The 16,977-nt window shown below is 45.7% G+C and overlaps 1 protein-coding gene across 1 annotated transcript in view; it reads left to right on the forward strand.

Annotated features, from left to right (window-relative positions):
- LOC115136608 (roundabout homolog 2-like) overlaps positions 1-16,977 on the forward strand; it is a 427,723-nt gene that overhangs the window by 315,627 nt on the left and 95,119 nt on the right. Inside the window, exons 7-10 of the mRNA XM_065024288.1 lie at positions 750-761; positions 5,034-5,158; positions 10,756-10,927; positions 15,402-15,607. Of these exons, the coding sequence (XP_064880360.1) occupies positions 750-761; positions 5,034-5,158; positions 10,756-10,927; positions 15,402-15,607 (515 nt within the window). The remainder of the gene's footprint in view (positions 1-749; positions 762-5,033; positions 5,159-10,755; positions 10,928-15,401; positions 15,608-16,977) is intronic.

Consider the following 16,977-nt stretch of genomic DNA (forward strand, 5'->3'; position numbering starts at 1 on the left):
ACGGACGGACAGACAGACAGACAGACAGACAGACAGACAGACAGACAGACAGACAGACAGACAGACAGACAGACAGACAGACAGACAGACAGACAGACAGACAGACAGACAGACAGACAGACAGACAGACAGACAGACAGACAGACAAACTCCACTAGCTCTTCTATTCTTAATGTCAATATGGTGCTAGGTTTCAACAGCTGTAGCCCTGAATTAAATATGAAGACTGCATCTTGGTTTATCTCTTTCTGGTCTCTAGTTGTCTCTCTCTCTCTCTCGCTCAATGATTAACACACACACTGTCTTGCTGTTCCAAACACACACCACCATTTGAGCTGCAGAACTCATTATTGCAGACAGAGGAGATCCAATAACAAGAGGACTTCAGAGCCCCCATGTTGATGTTAACAGAGCCTGGCCTCCCAGAAATACTATTGATCTATTCAATGATCCATTCCACCACAAGGCGGTGCTATATTCAGATTGGGCATCCCTAACAGTTCCACAGAGAGGCTCTTTTACACAGTACACGATGTGCAGTAAATTACAATTGATTTGAAAATCCCTTTCTATAGCATCTTATCTGTCATGCTTACCCTGTGCTGGAACTGTGTACCCCACATGACATGTCATTTATTCAACATTTTCATTTTCGTTTTCTTATTTCTCATCATTATTTTTCTCCTCCCCTCTGTTTGTATGTTTGTGTTTGTCTTTTGAATTCCACCTCTCCATTGTGGTGTGTCCAGCTCGCCCTGTAGGTAAGTACCATCCTGATGACCCCAGTCCATCCTGCATGTTCTCTCCATACACACACCCTCGCTGCCTCGCGGAGTGTAACCGACCCTCAACCTACTGTATTAACTAACACCGAGGTTGTATCACCACGTAACACACCTTCACCGTCAAACCCTGTATGTTTATCTCAAATAGTTACAAAGGGGACTATTTAGTACTGTCATCAGCTTTAGCCTCACTTACTAACCTGGTAATGAACTAATAACTAACTCTCTAGAGTACCTAGGTTATGTATCTGCACTGTAGCGTGTCTATCTAAGCCATAGCTGTCTTTAGTTTCCCCTAGTTGTCCCCCCAGGACCCAGTGTACTCGGGGATTTTACCATCCACGTCTTGAGGCCCTCTGCTAGACTTGGCCCTGGCACACCGACATGGGATCTACTTGTCTTGGATAGAGTTGCTTCCTCTGGTCTGGGAAATAAAGGAGGGCATCTCAGTAGTTGTTGCTGTTCTATTTCCTTACACATGGATCTGGAGGAGACATGGAGTCAGGGCAATTTGAAACTCTTGGAAGTGTTATGTCTTCCAGTACAGTAGATGGTTTTGGTGATAAGTGTCAGTTTGAGATGTTTGGGTTCTGACATCTGGGAAGAGATACTGGAGAGAGAGAGACAATTGTGTGTAGGGGAGAAAGGGGGGAGATGTGTGTAGCTGTAGGGCAGGCTGAGAGAGGAGAGGTTAGGAAGAGGGGAGCAGGGGTGCGTGTCAGAGCTAGCTTGACTGGCAGAAGGAACCCTGACGTTGGAGGAGCGGCAGGACCTTTGTTGCCAAAACAGCAGCGGCCGTCCCCAGATTGCCACAAACTGTCAAGTTGCAGGAACATTTCAGAAATTAAACATTCAGCCTGCCCGTAAGAACAAGACAGTAATTGCTTTTAACTTATGAATAAAATATGATTGAATGTGGGATTTAAAGAAGTGAGAAAACAATGCTTGTGTGTCTGTCGGCCTATCCATTTGTTCATGGCTGTCTCATTTTACTATGAATCCCCTCCAACCCTGGGTAGATGTGTCTTGTCATGAATTAAATATGGGGATTTGATCATGCGTCTCCCTTGGAGAGGACAGGAAGGAGGCTATCACTAGTCTTTAGGATCCCTGCATCAAACAGTGTGTTAGACAGCTTCACACACACTGCTGGGTTGTCTCGTCTGTCCCTCACTGGCTAGGGTACTGCAGACTTTAAATATGCTTTACTTGATGGCCCCTAATCCAACCCAACCTCATCACATCATATCTGACCTGCTATCACAGCTTGATTTCATGCTCCTTACCAAACACAACAAGGCTACATTGCTCTATGTGTGTGTGGGTGCTGCATGTGTGAGAGATTGAGGGGGATTGAGAGAGACAAGGATAGAGGGATAAAGGAAGGTAAAGAGGAGAGACAAGGAGAGAGTGATAAAGGAAGATAGAGATAGAGAGGAGAGACAAGGAGAGAGTGATAAAGGAAGAAAGAGAGGAGAGACAAGGAGAGAGTGATAAAGGAAGATAGAGATAGAGAGGAGAGACAAGGAGAGAGTGATAAAGGAAGATAGAGATAGAGAGGAGAGACAAGGAGAGAGTGATAAAGGAAGATAGAGATAGAGAGGAGAGACAAGGAGAGAGTGATAAAGGAAGATAGAGATAGAGAGGAGAGACAAGGAGAGAGTGATAAAGGAAGATAGAGATAGAGAGGAGAGACAAGGAGAGAGTGATAAAGGAAGATAGAGATAGAGAGGAGAGACAAGGAGAGAGTGATAAAGGAAGATAGAGATAGAGAGGAGAGACAAGGAGAGAGTGATAAAGGAAGATACAGATAGAGAGGAGAGACAAGGTGTGAGGGCAGCAATAGAGAACAGCTTGTAAATTGTCAAACACTTTTGAGTGAGTGCTCTGCTCTAATGCACTGCTCGTTGGATTCACCAGCCAGAGAGAGAAAGAGATGGAGGGAGACAAAGGGAGAGAGAGGTGCTCTGTATCAGAACCAACGTTGTGAAATGCAGCAAGCTATCTAAACTGAGGAGAGCCAAACAGGAAGGCTGTAAATCTATAGCCATCTGTAGCATTCCAGGCTGTGTGTATCTTTGACAAATACACTTCCCAAAAAAGGGGATTACATGGAGAAATGAGCCAAACGGGATGAGATTTGCCCTGACTGGAACCAGCTGGGTTGTCAGTGGAAAGACTTAACAGAAATCAGAATAAAAGCCTGTCAATGTATGTTTTATAGCAACAAGTCCAGTGTTTTCATATAATGATGTCATATGAAGCAGCGTTATATCTTGTTGAAAGCATTTTGATCATACATTTTAAGAAGGTTGGCTATTCCCTCTGCTTGCTCGCCATACCAAATATTACCAAAGTTACAGATGCCGCTACTGCTTTGAAAACTCTCACATAACAGTAGAAAACCAATTTGTAAGTCACCTGCAAAAACAGTGTGGTCTAGACTGTCAGAGATGTAGTCTGTGGTAGGTACTTAGCTATTACCTCTATTCTCTTTCATTTTGTTTGAACATGATCAAAAGGTACTAAGTGCTGAATGACTTTATCCTCAGCTGAAGAAAAGTGAGAAAAAGTTTGACTGATAAAGAGATGCCATGTCTGGATTTTACTTGACTGAAGTTTGGGATTGGTGTCTATAATTGGTTGATTTGAATTTCCTCTGCGGGATGCTTTTCCTCTCTGAGTCTCTGAGTCTTTGAGTCTCTGAGTTTCTGACTATGAGGAATTTTTTAGGAGTGTAAGACCTAACATCTCACCACCATCACAGGCCAACCTAGTGTGGGGCCGAGAGACCTCTTAACACTGATAATCCCAACCAAGAGTGTGGGGCCGAGATACCTCTTAACACTGATAAACCCAACCAAGAGTGTGGGGCCGAGAGACCTCTTAACACTGATAAACCCAACCAAGAGTGTGGGGCCGAGAGACCTGTTAACACTGATAATCCCAACCAAGAGAGGCCAACAGTCCACATTAGATAAGACTTATGTTCAGCCATTGCACTTTTGTCATTAAATGAGAATGTTTTGTCATGAACTCAAATCTCTTATACGAAGGCATCTTGAAGTGTGAAAATGATCTTGATTGTAAGATCAACAGTAACAGTGTTTTACTCTAGATAATGAGGAAGTAATGCCTCATTGAGAGCAGAAGACAGAGAGAAAAGATGGCCCTGTATACAGCACGTCAGTGTGTTTCCTGGAACACAATGAATCACTCCTCTGGTGGTTTATTTGTGTAGGAGAGAGTGGACGTGTCTCGGGGATTTGCCAAGTGTGCTAAAGTTTGGCCAGGACACATTTGTTTATGTCGCATTACAACACATTCAGATGGGCCGGGAAACAGCGAGAGTGGAATGAGACATCCCAGATGTAATATATCTCTGCTGGATCCTTGTGTGTGTCTGCTCAGTCTGCCCTCACTGACGCACTCCTTAATTGGCTTCTGGAGGGTCCAGTTGAGTAATAAAGGTACTTTTCTGGATTGGTGAAAGGGAGTGTAGTGCTTGGCTGTTGAGTGAGAGAGGGGTTAAGAGGGGGTAAGGCCTGTGTCCTCCCCCTGAGGAACCATGAAACAGAGACAGTTAGCTGTTAGCTGCGTTCTGTTCATTTATTTCATTCTATCCTCACACGTTTTTCTCTGTGACTTTCTCCGTGTTAAGCCTAGCTACATTATGTCTACCTAACTCTCCTGATGCCATTGTGACTGAGACAGTGGTTCTGTTTGTGAACACTGCCGACTGTCATTCATTCAGCACCAGCCTGGATGAATGGCCTTAAGTGGTTACTGTGGCGTTATCGTGACATTCCTGGGTGTTTGTCTTCCAATCAGAATCAATGGAAGGAACACGCTGCATGGAAGCTCTATACACTGTGCTGTCTAGAACCTAAAAGGGTTATTTGGCTGTCCCCATAGGAGAACGCTTTGAAGAACCTTTTTTGGTTCCAGGTAGAAACACTTCAGTTCCAGGTAGAACTGGGTTTGGGTTCCTTGTACAACCCTTTCCACATAGGGTTCTATAGGGAACACAAAATATTTCTACCTGGAATGGATCTCCCATTTGAACAGCCGAATGACCCCTTTGGAACCCTTTTTTCTAATAGTGTAGGACATGCCCATTTTGATTTGTTCTTGTGGTGCCTGACTGTACTTTTGCTTGAACACCCCACACCCCCTTGATCGTGCCCCATGCTTCAACTCTGTCTAACTCTGAGTTCTAACCCTGGTGTTTCTGCCCTTTGACCCCAGCTGCACCCCAGTTCGTCATCAGGCCGCGGGACCAGATCGTGGCCCAGGGTCGCACCGCAACCTTCCCCTGTGAGACCAAGGGCAACCCACAGCCTGCAGTCTTCTGGCAGAAGGAGGGTAGCCAGGTAAACACCTCTCAATGACCCATAGCAGGGCTAGGAGCTTTTCCTGAACACTCGACTTGACCAGGAAAAACATGGTAAGGAAAAACTACTGGTCTGTAAAGCATCTTGGTCCAGTCTTCAACTACTGGTCCTGTACTGTAAAGAACTGTAAAACAGCTTGGTCCAGTCTTCAACCACTGGTCCTATACTGTACTGTAAAGAACTGTACAACAGCTCGGTCCAGTCTTCAACTACTGGTCCTGTACAACAGTTTAGTCCAGTCTTCACCTACTGGTCCTGTATTGTAAAGAACTGTAAAAGAGCTTGGTCCAGTCTTCAACTACTGGCCCTGTAGTGTAAAGAACTATAAAACAGCTTTGTCCAGTCTTCACCTACTGGTCCTGTAGTGTAAAGAACTGTAAAACAGCTTGGTCCAGTCTTTAACTACTGGTCCTGTAGTGTAAAGAACTGTTAAACAGCTTGATCCAGTCTTCAACTACTGGTCCTGTACTGTACTGTGAAGAACTGTAAAACAGCTTTGTCCAGTCTTCACCGACTGGTCCTGTACTGTAAAGAACTGTAAAACAGCTTGGTCCAGTCTTCAACTACAGGTCCTGTACTGTAAAGAACTGTAAAACAGCTTGGTCCAGTCTTCAACTACTGGTCATGTACTGTAAAGAACTGTAAAACAGCTTGATCCAGTCTTCAACTACAGGTCCTGTACTGTAAAGAACTGTAAAACAGCTTGGTCCAGTCTTCAACTACAGGTCCTGTACTGTAAAGAACTGTAACACAGCTTGGTCCAGTCTTCAACTACTGGTCCTGTACTGTACTGTAAAGAACTGTAAAACAGCTTGGTCCAGTCTTTAACTTCTGGTCCTGTAGTGTAAAGAACTGTAAAACAGCTTGGTCCAGTCTTCACCTACTGGTCCTGTAGTGTAAAGAACTGTAAAACAGCTTGGTCCAGTCTTCATCTACTGGTCCTGTAGTGTAAAGAACTGTAAAACAGCTTGGTCAAGTCTTTAACTACTGGTCCTGTAGTGTAAATAACTGTATAACAGCTTGGTCCAGTCTTCATCTACTGGTCCTGTAGTGTAAAGAACTGTAAAACAGCTTTGTCCAGTCTTTAACTACTGGTCCTGTAGTGTAAAGAACTGTAAAACAGCTTGGTCCAGTCTTCATCTACTGGTCCTGTAGTGTAAAGAACTGTAAAACAGCTTGGTCCAGTCTTCATCTACTGGTCCTGTAGTGTAAAGAACTGTAAAACAGCTTGGTCAAGTCTTTAACTACTGGTCCTGTAGTGTAAATAACTGTAAAACAGCTTGGTCCAGTCTTCATCTACTGGTCCTGTAGTGTAAAGAACTGTAAAACAGCTTGGTCAAGTCTTTAACTACTGGTCCTGTAGTGTAAAGAACTGTAAAACAGCTTGGTCCAGTCTTCATCTACTGGTCCTGTAGTGTAAAGAACTGTAAAACAGCTTGGTCAAGTCTTTAACTACTGGTCCTGTAGTGTAAAGAACTGTAAAACAGCTTGGTCCAGTCTTCATCTACTGGTCCTGTAGTGTAAAAAACTGTAAAACAGCTTGGTCCAGTCTTCATACCTCTATATTTACAAGAATATTCAGTGTTTTTTCATCCAGTGTGTGTCCACCATGCTTTATTTATGACTAGCAGTTATTACTGTTTTACTGTACTGTCTAGTGTAATCAGCACACACACCACTTAGATTGGATAGTAACCATGCCGTTGGCTGTGTGGGGAGGACTCTGCTGTTTCTATTATGTCCGTCTGTGTGACATACGCACGCGCTCACGCTACCTCCCATCAGTATCTGGCACAAACACAACACACCAGATACACCTTTGTGTGACCGGCGAGGAGGTAATCAGTTCCCAGGACACTGATAACAGTGATCCTACCCTCACACAGAGCAGAGCATATAGCCCTTCACATGGCTGGTCCTCACAGTCCACACAACAACAACAGCAGTAATTAGGAGCCTGCCAGGACCCGTAGATGAACCAGGGATATGATGCAGCTCTGGCTGGGAGTCACACACACACACACACACACACATATGCACGCGTGTGCGCGCACACACACACACACACACACACATATGCACACGTGCGCACACACACACACACACACACACACACTGAGCCTGAGGCAGACAATTACAGCAAAGTGCCACTCAGAGATTGGAGAGGGGTGGAATACACATTTGCATGCAACACACTCACACCGATACCGAACACACAGGCACACTTGCTGAAACCTATTCTCAGCCCATTCTCACATCAAAGTAAGTGATGAATCCTATCTGACTCACTGCAACAGGGCATACGAGCATGTACATACAAAGATCAACATTCATTTACACCAGTATCCTCTCAGTAAATAGACTCCCATGTACTGGCACTGAGCCCCAGGTCTTTTACATTGATTTCACAATAGCCGAGTCACACCACTATGTTCCCTCTCTCTGTCTCTTGGTTTATTGATGCTTCATACGTTTTCTATCCCCATCGCCCTGTCTAACTCTCTGTCTTTCTCTCTCTGTGTCTCTGTCTTTCTGTCTCTCTCTCAATTCAATTCAATTCAAGGGCTTTATTGGCATGGGAAACATCTGTTAACATTGCCAAAGCAAGTGAGGTAGATAATATATAAAGTGAATATATAAATTGAAATAAACAATAAAAATGAACAGTAAACATTACACATTCAGAAGTTACAAAACAATAAAGACATTACAAATGTCATATTATATATATACAGTGTTTTAACAATGTACAAATGGTTAAAGGACACAAGATCTCTCAAACTGTCTCTCTCTGTCTCTGTCTCCCTGTTTCTCTGTCTCCCTGTTTATCTGTCTCTCTCTGTATCTTTGTCTCCCTGTCTCTCTCTCTGTCTCTCTCTCTGTCTCTCTCTGTCTCTTTGTCTCCTTGTCTCTCTCTCTGTCGCTCTCTCTGTCTCTCTGTGTCTCGCTCTCTGTCTCTTTCTTTCTCACTCTCTCTGTCTCTCTCTGTCTGTCTCTCTCTCTGTCTCTCTCTGTCTCTTTGTCTCCCTGTCTCTCTCTCTGTCTCTCTCTGTCTGTCTCTCGCTCTCTCTCTCTGTCTCTCTCTATCTCTCTCTCTCTGTCTCTTTGTCTCTCTGTTTCTCTGTCTTTCTCTGTCTCTCTCTGTCTCTCTCGCTCTCTGTCTCTCTCTCTCTCTGTCTCTCTCTCTCTTTATTTCTCTGTTTCTCTGTCTCTCTATTTCTCTATTTCTCTGTTTCTCTGTTTCCCTGTCTCTCTATATCTCTGTTTCTCTGTCTCTCTCTGTCTCTCTGTCTCTTTGTCTCTCTCTTTCTCTGTCTCTCTAGCCCTCTAGCTCTGTCTCTCTCTCTCTCTCTCTCTCTCGCTCTCTGTCTTGCTCTCGCTCTGTCTCTCTGTCTCTCTCTCTCTCTCTGTTTCTCTCTCTCGTCTCTTTCTGTCTTGCTGTCCTTCACTGGTTGCCCTTTTCTTGTGGCAACAGGTCACAAATCTTGCTGCTGTGATGGTACACTGTGGAATTTCACCCAGTAGATATGGGAGTTTATTAAAATTGGATTTGTTTTCGAATTCTTTGTGGATCTGTGTAATCTGAGGGAAATATGTCTCTCTAATATGGTCATACATTGGGCAGTGAGCACATAGCCTGTCTTCTCTTGAGAGCCAAGTCTGCATATGGCGGCCTTTCTCAATCTATGTCTCTCTTTCTCTCTCTGTCTGTCTCTCTGTCTCTGTTTCTCTGTCTCTCTCTCTGTCTCCCTGTCTCTCTGTCTCTCTCTGTCTCTGTCTCTCTCTGTCTCTCTCTGTCTCTCTGTCTCGCTCTCTCTCTGTTGCTCTGTCTCTCTGTCTCTCTGTTTCTCTCACTATCTCTTTCTCTGTCTCTCTCTCTCTGTCTCTCTCTCGCTCTCTGTCTCTCTGTTTCTCTGTCTCTCTATTTCTCTGTTTCTCTGTCTCTCTATTTCTCTATTTCTCTGTTTCTCTGTTTCTCTGTCTCTCTGTCTCTCTCCCTGTCTCTCTCTGTCTCTCTCCCTGTCTCTCTCTGTTTCTCTGTCTCTCTATTTCTCTATTTCTCTGTTTCTCTGTTTCCCTGTCTCTCTATATCTCTGTTTCTCTGTTTCTCTGTCTCTCTCTGTCTCTCTGTCTCTTTGTCTCTCTCTTTCTCTGTCTCTCTAGCCCTCTAGCTCTGTCTCTCTCTCTCTCTCTCGCTCTCTGTCTTGCTCTCGCTCTTTCTCTCTGTCTCTCTCTCTCTCTGTTTCTCTCTCTCTCTCGCTCTGCCTCTTTCTGTCCTTCTGTCCTTCTGTCTGTCTGTCTGTCTGTCTGTCTGTCTGTCTGTCTGTCTGTCTGTCTGTCTGTCTGTCTGTCTGTCTGTCTGTCTGTCTGTCTGTCTGTCTGTCTGTCTGTCTGTCTGTCAGCTCTCAGACCATGTTCCTTCCCAGCTCTCAGACTGTGCTCCCTCCCAGCTCTCAGACCGTGTTCCCTCCCAGCTCTCAGACCGTGTTCCTTCCCAGCTCTCAGACCGTGTTCCCTCACAGCTCTCAGACCGTGTTCCTTCCCAGCTCTCAGACCGTGTTCCCTCCCAGCTCTCAGACCGTGTTCCTTCCCAGCTCTCAGACCGTGTTCCCTCACAGCTCTCAGACTGTGTTCCCTCCCAGCTCTCAGACCGTGTTCCCCCCCAGCTCTCAGACCGTGTTCCCTCCCAGCTCTCAGACCGTGTTCCCTCCCAGCTCTCAGACCGTGTTCCCTCCCAGCTCTCAGACCATGTTCCCTCCCAGCTCTCAGACCGTGTTCCCTCCCAGCTCTCAGACCGTGTTCCCTCCTAGCTCTCAGACCGTGTTCCCTCCCCGCTCTCAGACCGTGTTCCCTCCCAGCTCTCAGACCGTGTTCCCTCCCAGCTCTCAGACCGTGTTCCCTCCCAGCTCTCAGACCGTGTTCCCTCACAGCTCTCGGGCCGTGTTGCCTCCCAGCTCTCAGACCGTGTTCCCTCACAGCTCTCGGACCGTGTTGCCTCCCAGCTCTCAGACCGTGTTCCCTCCCAGCTCTCAGACCGTGTTCCCTCCCCGCTCTCAGACCGTGTTCCCTCCCAGCTCTCAGACCGTGTTCCCTCCCAGCTCTTAGACCGTGTTCCCTCCCAGCTCTCAGACCGTGTTCCCTCCCAGCTCTTAGACCGTGTTCCCTCCCAGATCTCTGGAGCAGCCTCTGGCATGGCTGACTGGGAGAATACATGCCGGCTATTATGTGTAACCACGCCATCAGATGTGACAGTTGTGTGTAATTCATTAACCTGGTGATGGATGGAATGGATATTTTAACTGTCTGTGTGTGTGTGTGTGTGTGTGTGTGTGTGTGTGTGTGTGTGTGTGTGTGTGTGTGTGTGTGTGTGTGTGTGTGTGTGTGTGTGTGTGTGTGTGTGTGTGTGTGTGTGTGTGTGTGTGTGTGTGTGTGTGTGTGTGTGTGTGTGTGTGTGTGTGTGCGTGTGTCCTGATCAGGGTGATGAAGCTATGTGAGTGTTTGTCAGTTGGATGTGTTCCTGGCTGAAATGAGTCCATGTCCCTCTACTAATTGGCCTGCTTCCTCTCTTCCTGCAGAACCTACTGTTTCCCAACCAGCCCCAGCAGCCCAACAGTCGCTTCTCTGTGTCCTCCAGTGGAGACCTGACCATCTCGGCTGTACAGCGGGCAGACGCAGGCTACTACATCTGCCAGGCCCTGACCGTGGCTGGCAGCATCCTCGCCAAGGCCCAACTGGAGGTCACAGATGGTGAGGCCTGCCGCATACCCACCCCGATGCCAAAACTCAACAACACCACCCATTAATGCAGTATGCATACACACTCTGCAATGCTATCAGCACACACACACACACACACAGATATCAATGCAGACACACACATACCTGTGCAGACACACAATTAACACAGACGCACACAGCCAGATGCACACAGCCAGACACACAGCCAGATGCACACAGCCAGACACACACAGCCAGACACACACAACCAGACACACACAGCCAGACGCACACAGCCAGATGCACACAGCCAGACACACAGCCAGATGCACACAGCCAGACGCACACAGCCAGACGCACAAAGCCAGATGCACACAGCCAGACACACAGCCAGACACACACAGCCAGACACACAGCCAGACACACACAACCAGACACACACAGCCAGACGCACACAGCCAGACACACAGCCAGATGCACGCAGCCAGACACACACAGCCAGATGCACACAGCCAGACGCACACAGCCAGACACACACAGCCAGACACACACAGGCAGACACACACAGCCAGACACACAGCCAGACACACACAGCCAGACGCACACAGCCAGACACACACAGCCAGACGCACACAGCCAGACACACACAGCCAGACGCACACAGCCAGACGCACACAGCCAGACGCACATAGCCAGACACACACAGCCAGACACACAGTGAGACCCACAGCCTTCACTGTACTCCAACTAGATAATACACATGCATGAATTAACAGTGAGGAAAGAGTCTTTCATTTGGAGTGAATTAACAGAGTGAATTAACAGAGCACATGCCTTGCCCGGTTGACTCTCTAATGTGTATTTTGCCCTTGAGCGTCCCCATCCCCAAAAGTACTGTGGGAAATGTAGCGTAAAAGAAACCTCATTTTACCATGTACAGGAATTTTGACGGAGAAATATCTACAAAGTATACTTGCCCATGACCTTGCTTTTGCAATATTTCATTTTTTTATATATTATTTTTTATTTTTACGACAGAATTGAATGAAAAACTTGTTCAAGTTTAGCTGGAGAGGGAGTACAGCATTGCCCTTGAGTCTCAGTATAATGATCGGCAACATCTGGCTGAGGGAGGCAGTGAGTCAAGGACTGAGTGATTGATTGAGTGAGTGACAGCAGTTAGTCTCCAGGATGACTTATGAGAGCCTGCTCAGTCCCACTGCCTCTAATCTGTTCTGCTGTGGAGATGGGAAGATAGATAGACGGCAGTTCAGAAACCTTGCGAAGGATCAGCCTGGAGAAAGAAGAAAAGCATGTCAGACACCATTTTTTAAGAGAAGGGGATTTTGAATTGTTGTGATCTCACTCCGTGTTTCTTAGTATTCTTTTCTATGTCCTTAAAATGGGTTTTAGACGTCAGAACCTTAAGACACATTACTCGACTCATGTTCTAGTGTTCAAATCAAATGTTATTTGTCACATACTGTACACATCTAGTAGACATATTGGTACCCCCTGCATATAGCCTTGCTATTGCTGCTCTTTAAATTACTTGTTAGTTTTATTTTTCTTAAAACTGCATTGTTGGTTAAGGGCTTGTAATTAAGCATTTCACTGTAAGGTCTACACCTGTTGTATTCGGCGCATGTGACAAATAACATTTGATTTGATTGTGGGTGTAGTGAAATGCTTGTGTTTCTAGCTCCAACAGTGCAGTAATATCTAACTAGATTTACTGTGTATGTACTATCTGTTGGAACACACACACATCCTGTATTCTAAGGGTGTGTGCTACTGTCTGTCTATCTACGCCTCTGTGTAGGTATAGGGAGGTAAGGGAGTGTATGGCTGGACTGTGTAAGAGGAGGAACGTGTGAGGGAGTTGGGTGTTAGGCAGAGCTGAGGGAGGGAGGGAGGACAGGAGGAGTGGAGGAGGAGGGCTAGCTGGCTGTCTAGGGCGAGGTCATGGTCACCCCTGCTGCTGGGAGCAGGTGATTCAGTGTCCTGGGAGGCCAGCAGAGTAGCTGGGTTCAAGGAGATCGGTAATGAGAAATTCCTGATGCAAACAGTCAAGGCCACCCCCCTTACTCTCCTGCTCTCCTCCCAGGCCTCCATCTCTTCATCACACCACCCATCCACCACCATCCTCATCATCCCCTCCTTGCTGGACCAGAATAGCCAAACTCACCCAGGGTTTTATCATACTTTCTGTGATAATATGTTAACATGTACTGCTGTGGAGTCATTACTCAGAGCAGACGGAATCATTAAGACACATAACAGAACCCTTCCAGGTGTGTTTCAGTGTCTAAGCATTGGAACACATATGGCTCCATCTGAGCCAATAATGGCCATTAGAATCATGCCAAGTGATAACAGTGACAAGCAGATAACTCCCTCAGTGAGTTAATGGGGAAAGTAGAACTAACAGTGAGGCCTTAGATGTACAGATAGGGCTGTTTTTAATGCTCTCTGGGTGCAGGTTAGACTCATGGTAATCTTGGTTGATGTATTTAACCACCAGCTTTTCTGATAAAAGCATTCCAGCGTGGTGGGAAAGGTTGGAATATTATCACTGAAATAGAAATAAATGATGAATTCAGCAGGGCCCATATGGGGTAGATTCACCTTCTCTCCATGTTTCTCTCTGCTAAAGATAATTAAGCCATGGTTCTCTCAGCTAAAGATAATTAGGGCATGGTTCTCTCAGCTAAAGATAATTAGGGCATGGTTCTCTCAGCTAAAGATAATTAGGCCATGGTTCTCTCAGCTAAAGATAATTAGGCCATGGTTCTCTCAGCTAAAGATAATTAAGCCATGGTTCTCTCAGCTAAAGATAATCAAGCCATGGTTCTCTCAGCTAAAGATAATTAGGCCATGGTTCTCTCAGCTAAAGATAATTAGGCCATGGTTCTCTCAGCTAAAGATAATTAAGCCATGGTTCTCTCAGCTAAAGATAATTAGGGCATGGTTCTCTCAGCTAAAGATAATTAGGCCATGGTTCTCTCAGCTAAAGATAATTAGGCCATGGTTCTCTCAGCTAAAGATAATTAGGCCATGGTTCTCTCAGCTAAAGATAATTAAGCCATGGTTCTCTCTGCTAAAGATAATTAAGCCATGGTTATCTCAGCTAAAGATAATTAGGCCATGGTTCTCTCTGCTAAAGATAATTAAGCCATGGTTCTCTCAGCTAAAGATAATTAGGCCATGGTTCTCTCTGCTAAAGATAATTAAGCCATGGTTCTCTCAGCTAAAGATAATTAGGCCATGGTTCTCTCTGCTAAAGATAATTAAGCCATGGTTCTCTCAGCTAAAGATAATTAGGCCATGGTTCTCTCTGCTAAAGATAATTAGGCCATGGTTCTCTCTGCTAAAGATAATTAAGCCATGGTTCTCTCTGCTAAAGATAATTAGGCCATGGTTCTCTCAGCTAAAGATAATAATTTCATGGTTCTCTCTGCTAAAGATAATCATGTCATGGTTCTCTCTGCTAAATATAATCATTTCATGGTTCTGCCATACCAAGGCATTTATGTTTCTTCCGTTCCTCCTTCTGACTTCCCTGCAGGAGAGAACGTGAAAGAAGGAGATAGTAAAGAGAAAGAGGAAGAGAGAGAGAGGGTGTGATGTGTTGAAAGGTTAGCGAAGTTGACTGTCTAATTAGCCCCTGCAGGTCTGACATCATTAATCCTACCTGTTAGTTAATGTGTGCTGTGTAATGCCAGGGGACTCAACAGTATTCACCACAGCTGACACAGAAACAGCCAGGGCACGGTAACTGTAACTCACAGATACAGCACCTCTGACATGTACACTATTTCACAGTACATCCCACAGACATTCTCCCACACATTACAAAAGCATATGTTCATCCAAACAGCATTGAACATTAGCATTGAGATAAACAAAACAAAACCAATTATCTGATAGTGTTCCCCACTGAACATGATGGAGTATTTATCTGAACCACCCTGAGTCAACAGGCAGTGTCTTTGCCACTGTACGCCACCACAGACTCCTGGGTAAGGTGTAAATGTAAGGGTATTCAGCCCCACGCCACATCAATAGACAGTCTGGAAAACAATACTCAGCAATTCTTTCTCCGCTTCCTGGAAGCATAGTCAGGGCGTCGTCATTGTCCTGTGGTGGAATTACAAGACCTGCTGAGAAAATAGACCAGCTTTATGATACCGTTACCACATCCTTTCACTTTATGATAAATCCATTAAAAGGCTTACAGATGTAGGATCTTAAATTGACCCCCCCCTCGTTGCAGGATCATTTTCCTGTGCAGGAAATGTTTTACTTGTAGAGTATTTGAGTTTCAAAAATACTTCAGAAGTTTGTAATTTCCACTTTGAAATGTCAGACTTTTATGAAAAACCCTTCAAAAAAATTATAATCCACATAATAATTCACATTATCTGTTGCTGCAGAATTGTTTTCCTGCTGTATCAAACAGGCTCTCTGTCTCTCTAACACTCTGTCTCTCACCTTATCCCAGTGCTGACTGACAGGCCTCCGCCCATAATCCGTCAGGGTCCTTCCAATCAGACGCTGGGAGTGGACAGCGTGGCCCTGCTAAAGTGTCAGGCGTCAGGAGACCCCATCCCCTCCATCAGCTGGCTGAAGGACGGGGTCAGTCTGCTGGGGAAGGATCCCCGCATGTCCCTGCAGGACCTGGGCAGCCTCCAGATTAGGAGCCTCAGGGTGAGAACCACTGGAGCCACAGCCTGGTCCACTCATAAAGAGAATCAAATCAAATCAAATAGAATTTTATTGGTCACATACACATGGTTAGCAGATGTTAAAGCGAGTAGCAAAATGCTTGTGCTTCTAGTTCCGACAGTGCTAGAACTACGCACACACTAGTAATGGGGTTCATATGATGAGGGCTGTAAATATACTGCGTACTATTGTGTAAATCCTTGTATGCAGCCTTCGTTCTCTACCTCCCTGTTTCCATCCATTCCCCTTAATGGATCTCTGTCTGGGACTCTGTCTCCTCTCTCTCCCCTCTGGGTGTGTCACATGCTTAGGCATGCATGAGCGTGATGTGAGGAATCATATTGCTTTAAAGAGATTAATGGGCAATATTGATTTTAATAAATTGTTTGATACTATCACTTAGTGACACGGCAGCTCTTACAAGAGTCTGCTGTAGAGGGCTGGACAGGTTCCAGCTGCAGGAGTGAACAGTTAAACAACACACACACACACACACACACACAAACTTACAACATTTAGGGTAGATTGAATTAAAAATCCTCACATCGTCCTTTCCCCACTCCGAGGCCTCGGTGGAATATCCATTAAGCTTGACAAAGTTGCCGACCACTGACATTTTATTTAATAAATGGAGGGAAGGAGCAGAGACAAAAACCAACAAACAACTAACATTCTAGAGAGAGTGGGATGGAGAGACAAGCCAGCTGTCATCGGTCCAGGGGGCTTCAGTGGCCCACCCTAAATGAATTAGCCAGCCTTTGTTGCGGTTGGTGGGGTGGTGGGGGACAGCGGGAACAGGGGGATAGCGGGGGGGTAAAGTGGTGGGGGTGAGGAGAAAATGGAATTCATTAGGAAATTTGCGTCAGCACTTTGAGGCACTCACAATGACACACAAATCAAATCAAACTTTATTTGTCACATGCCCCGATTACAACAAGTGTAGACCTTTACCGTGAAATGCTTACTCACAAGCACTTAACCAACAGTGCATTTCAAGAGGAGTTAAGAGTTACTGTTGTGACCCTTCACAAGACACACTGTTGTGACCTCAGGGATGGTCCCATCACATGACACACTGTTGTGACCTCAGGGATGGTCCCATCACAAGACCCACTGTTGTGACCTCAGGGATGGTCCCATCACAAGACACACTGTTGTGACCTCAGGGATGGTCCCATCACATGACACACTGTTGTGACCTCAGGGATGGTCCCATCACATGACACACTGTTGTGACCTCAGGGATGGTCCCATCACATGACACACTGTTGTGACCTCAGGGATGGTCCCATCACATGACACACTGTTGTGACCTCAGGGATGGTCCCATCACATGACACACTGTTGTGACC

Source organism: Oncorhynchus nerka, linkage group LG11 (genome assembly GCF_034236695.1).
Source record: "Oncorhynchus nerka isolate Pitt River linkage group LG11, Oner_Uvic_2.0, whole genome shotgun sequence".
NCBI lineage: Eukaryota > Metazoa > Chordata > Actinopteri > Salmoniformes > Salmonidae > Oncorhynchus > Oncorhynchus nerka.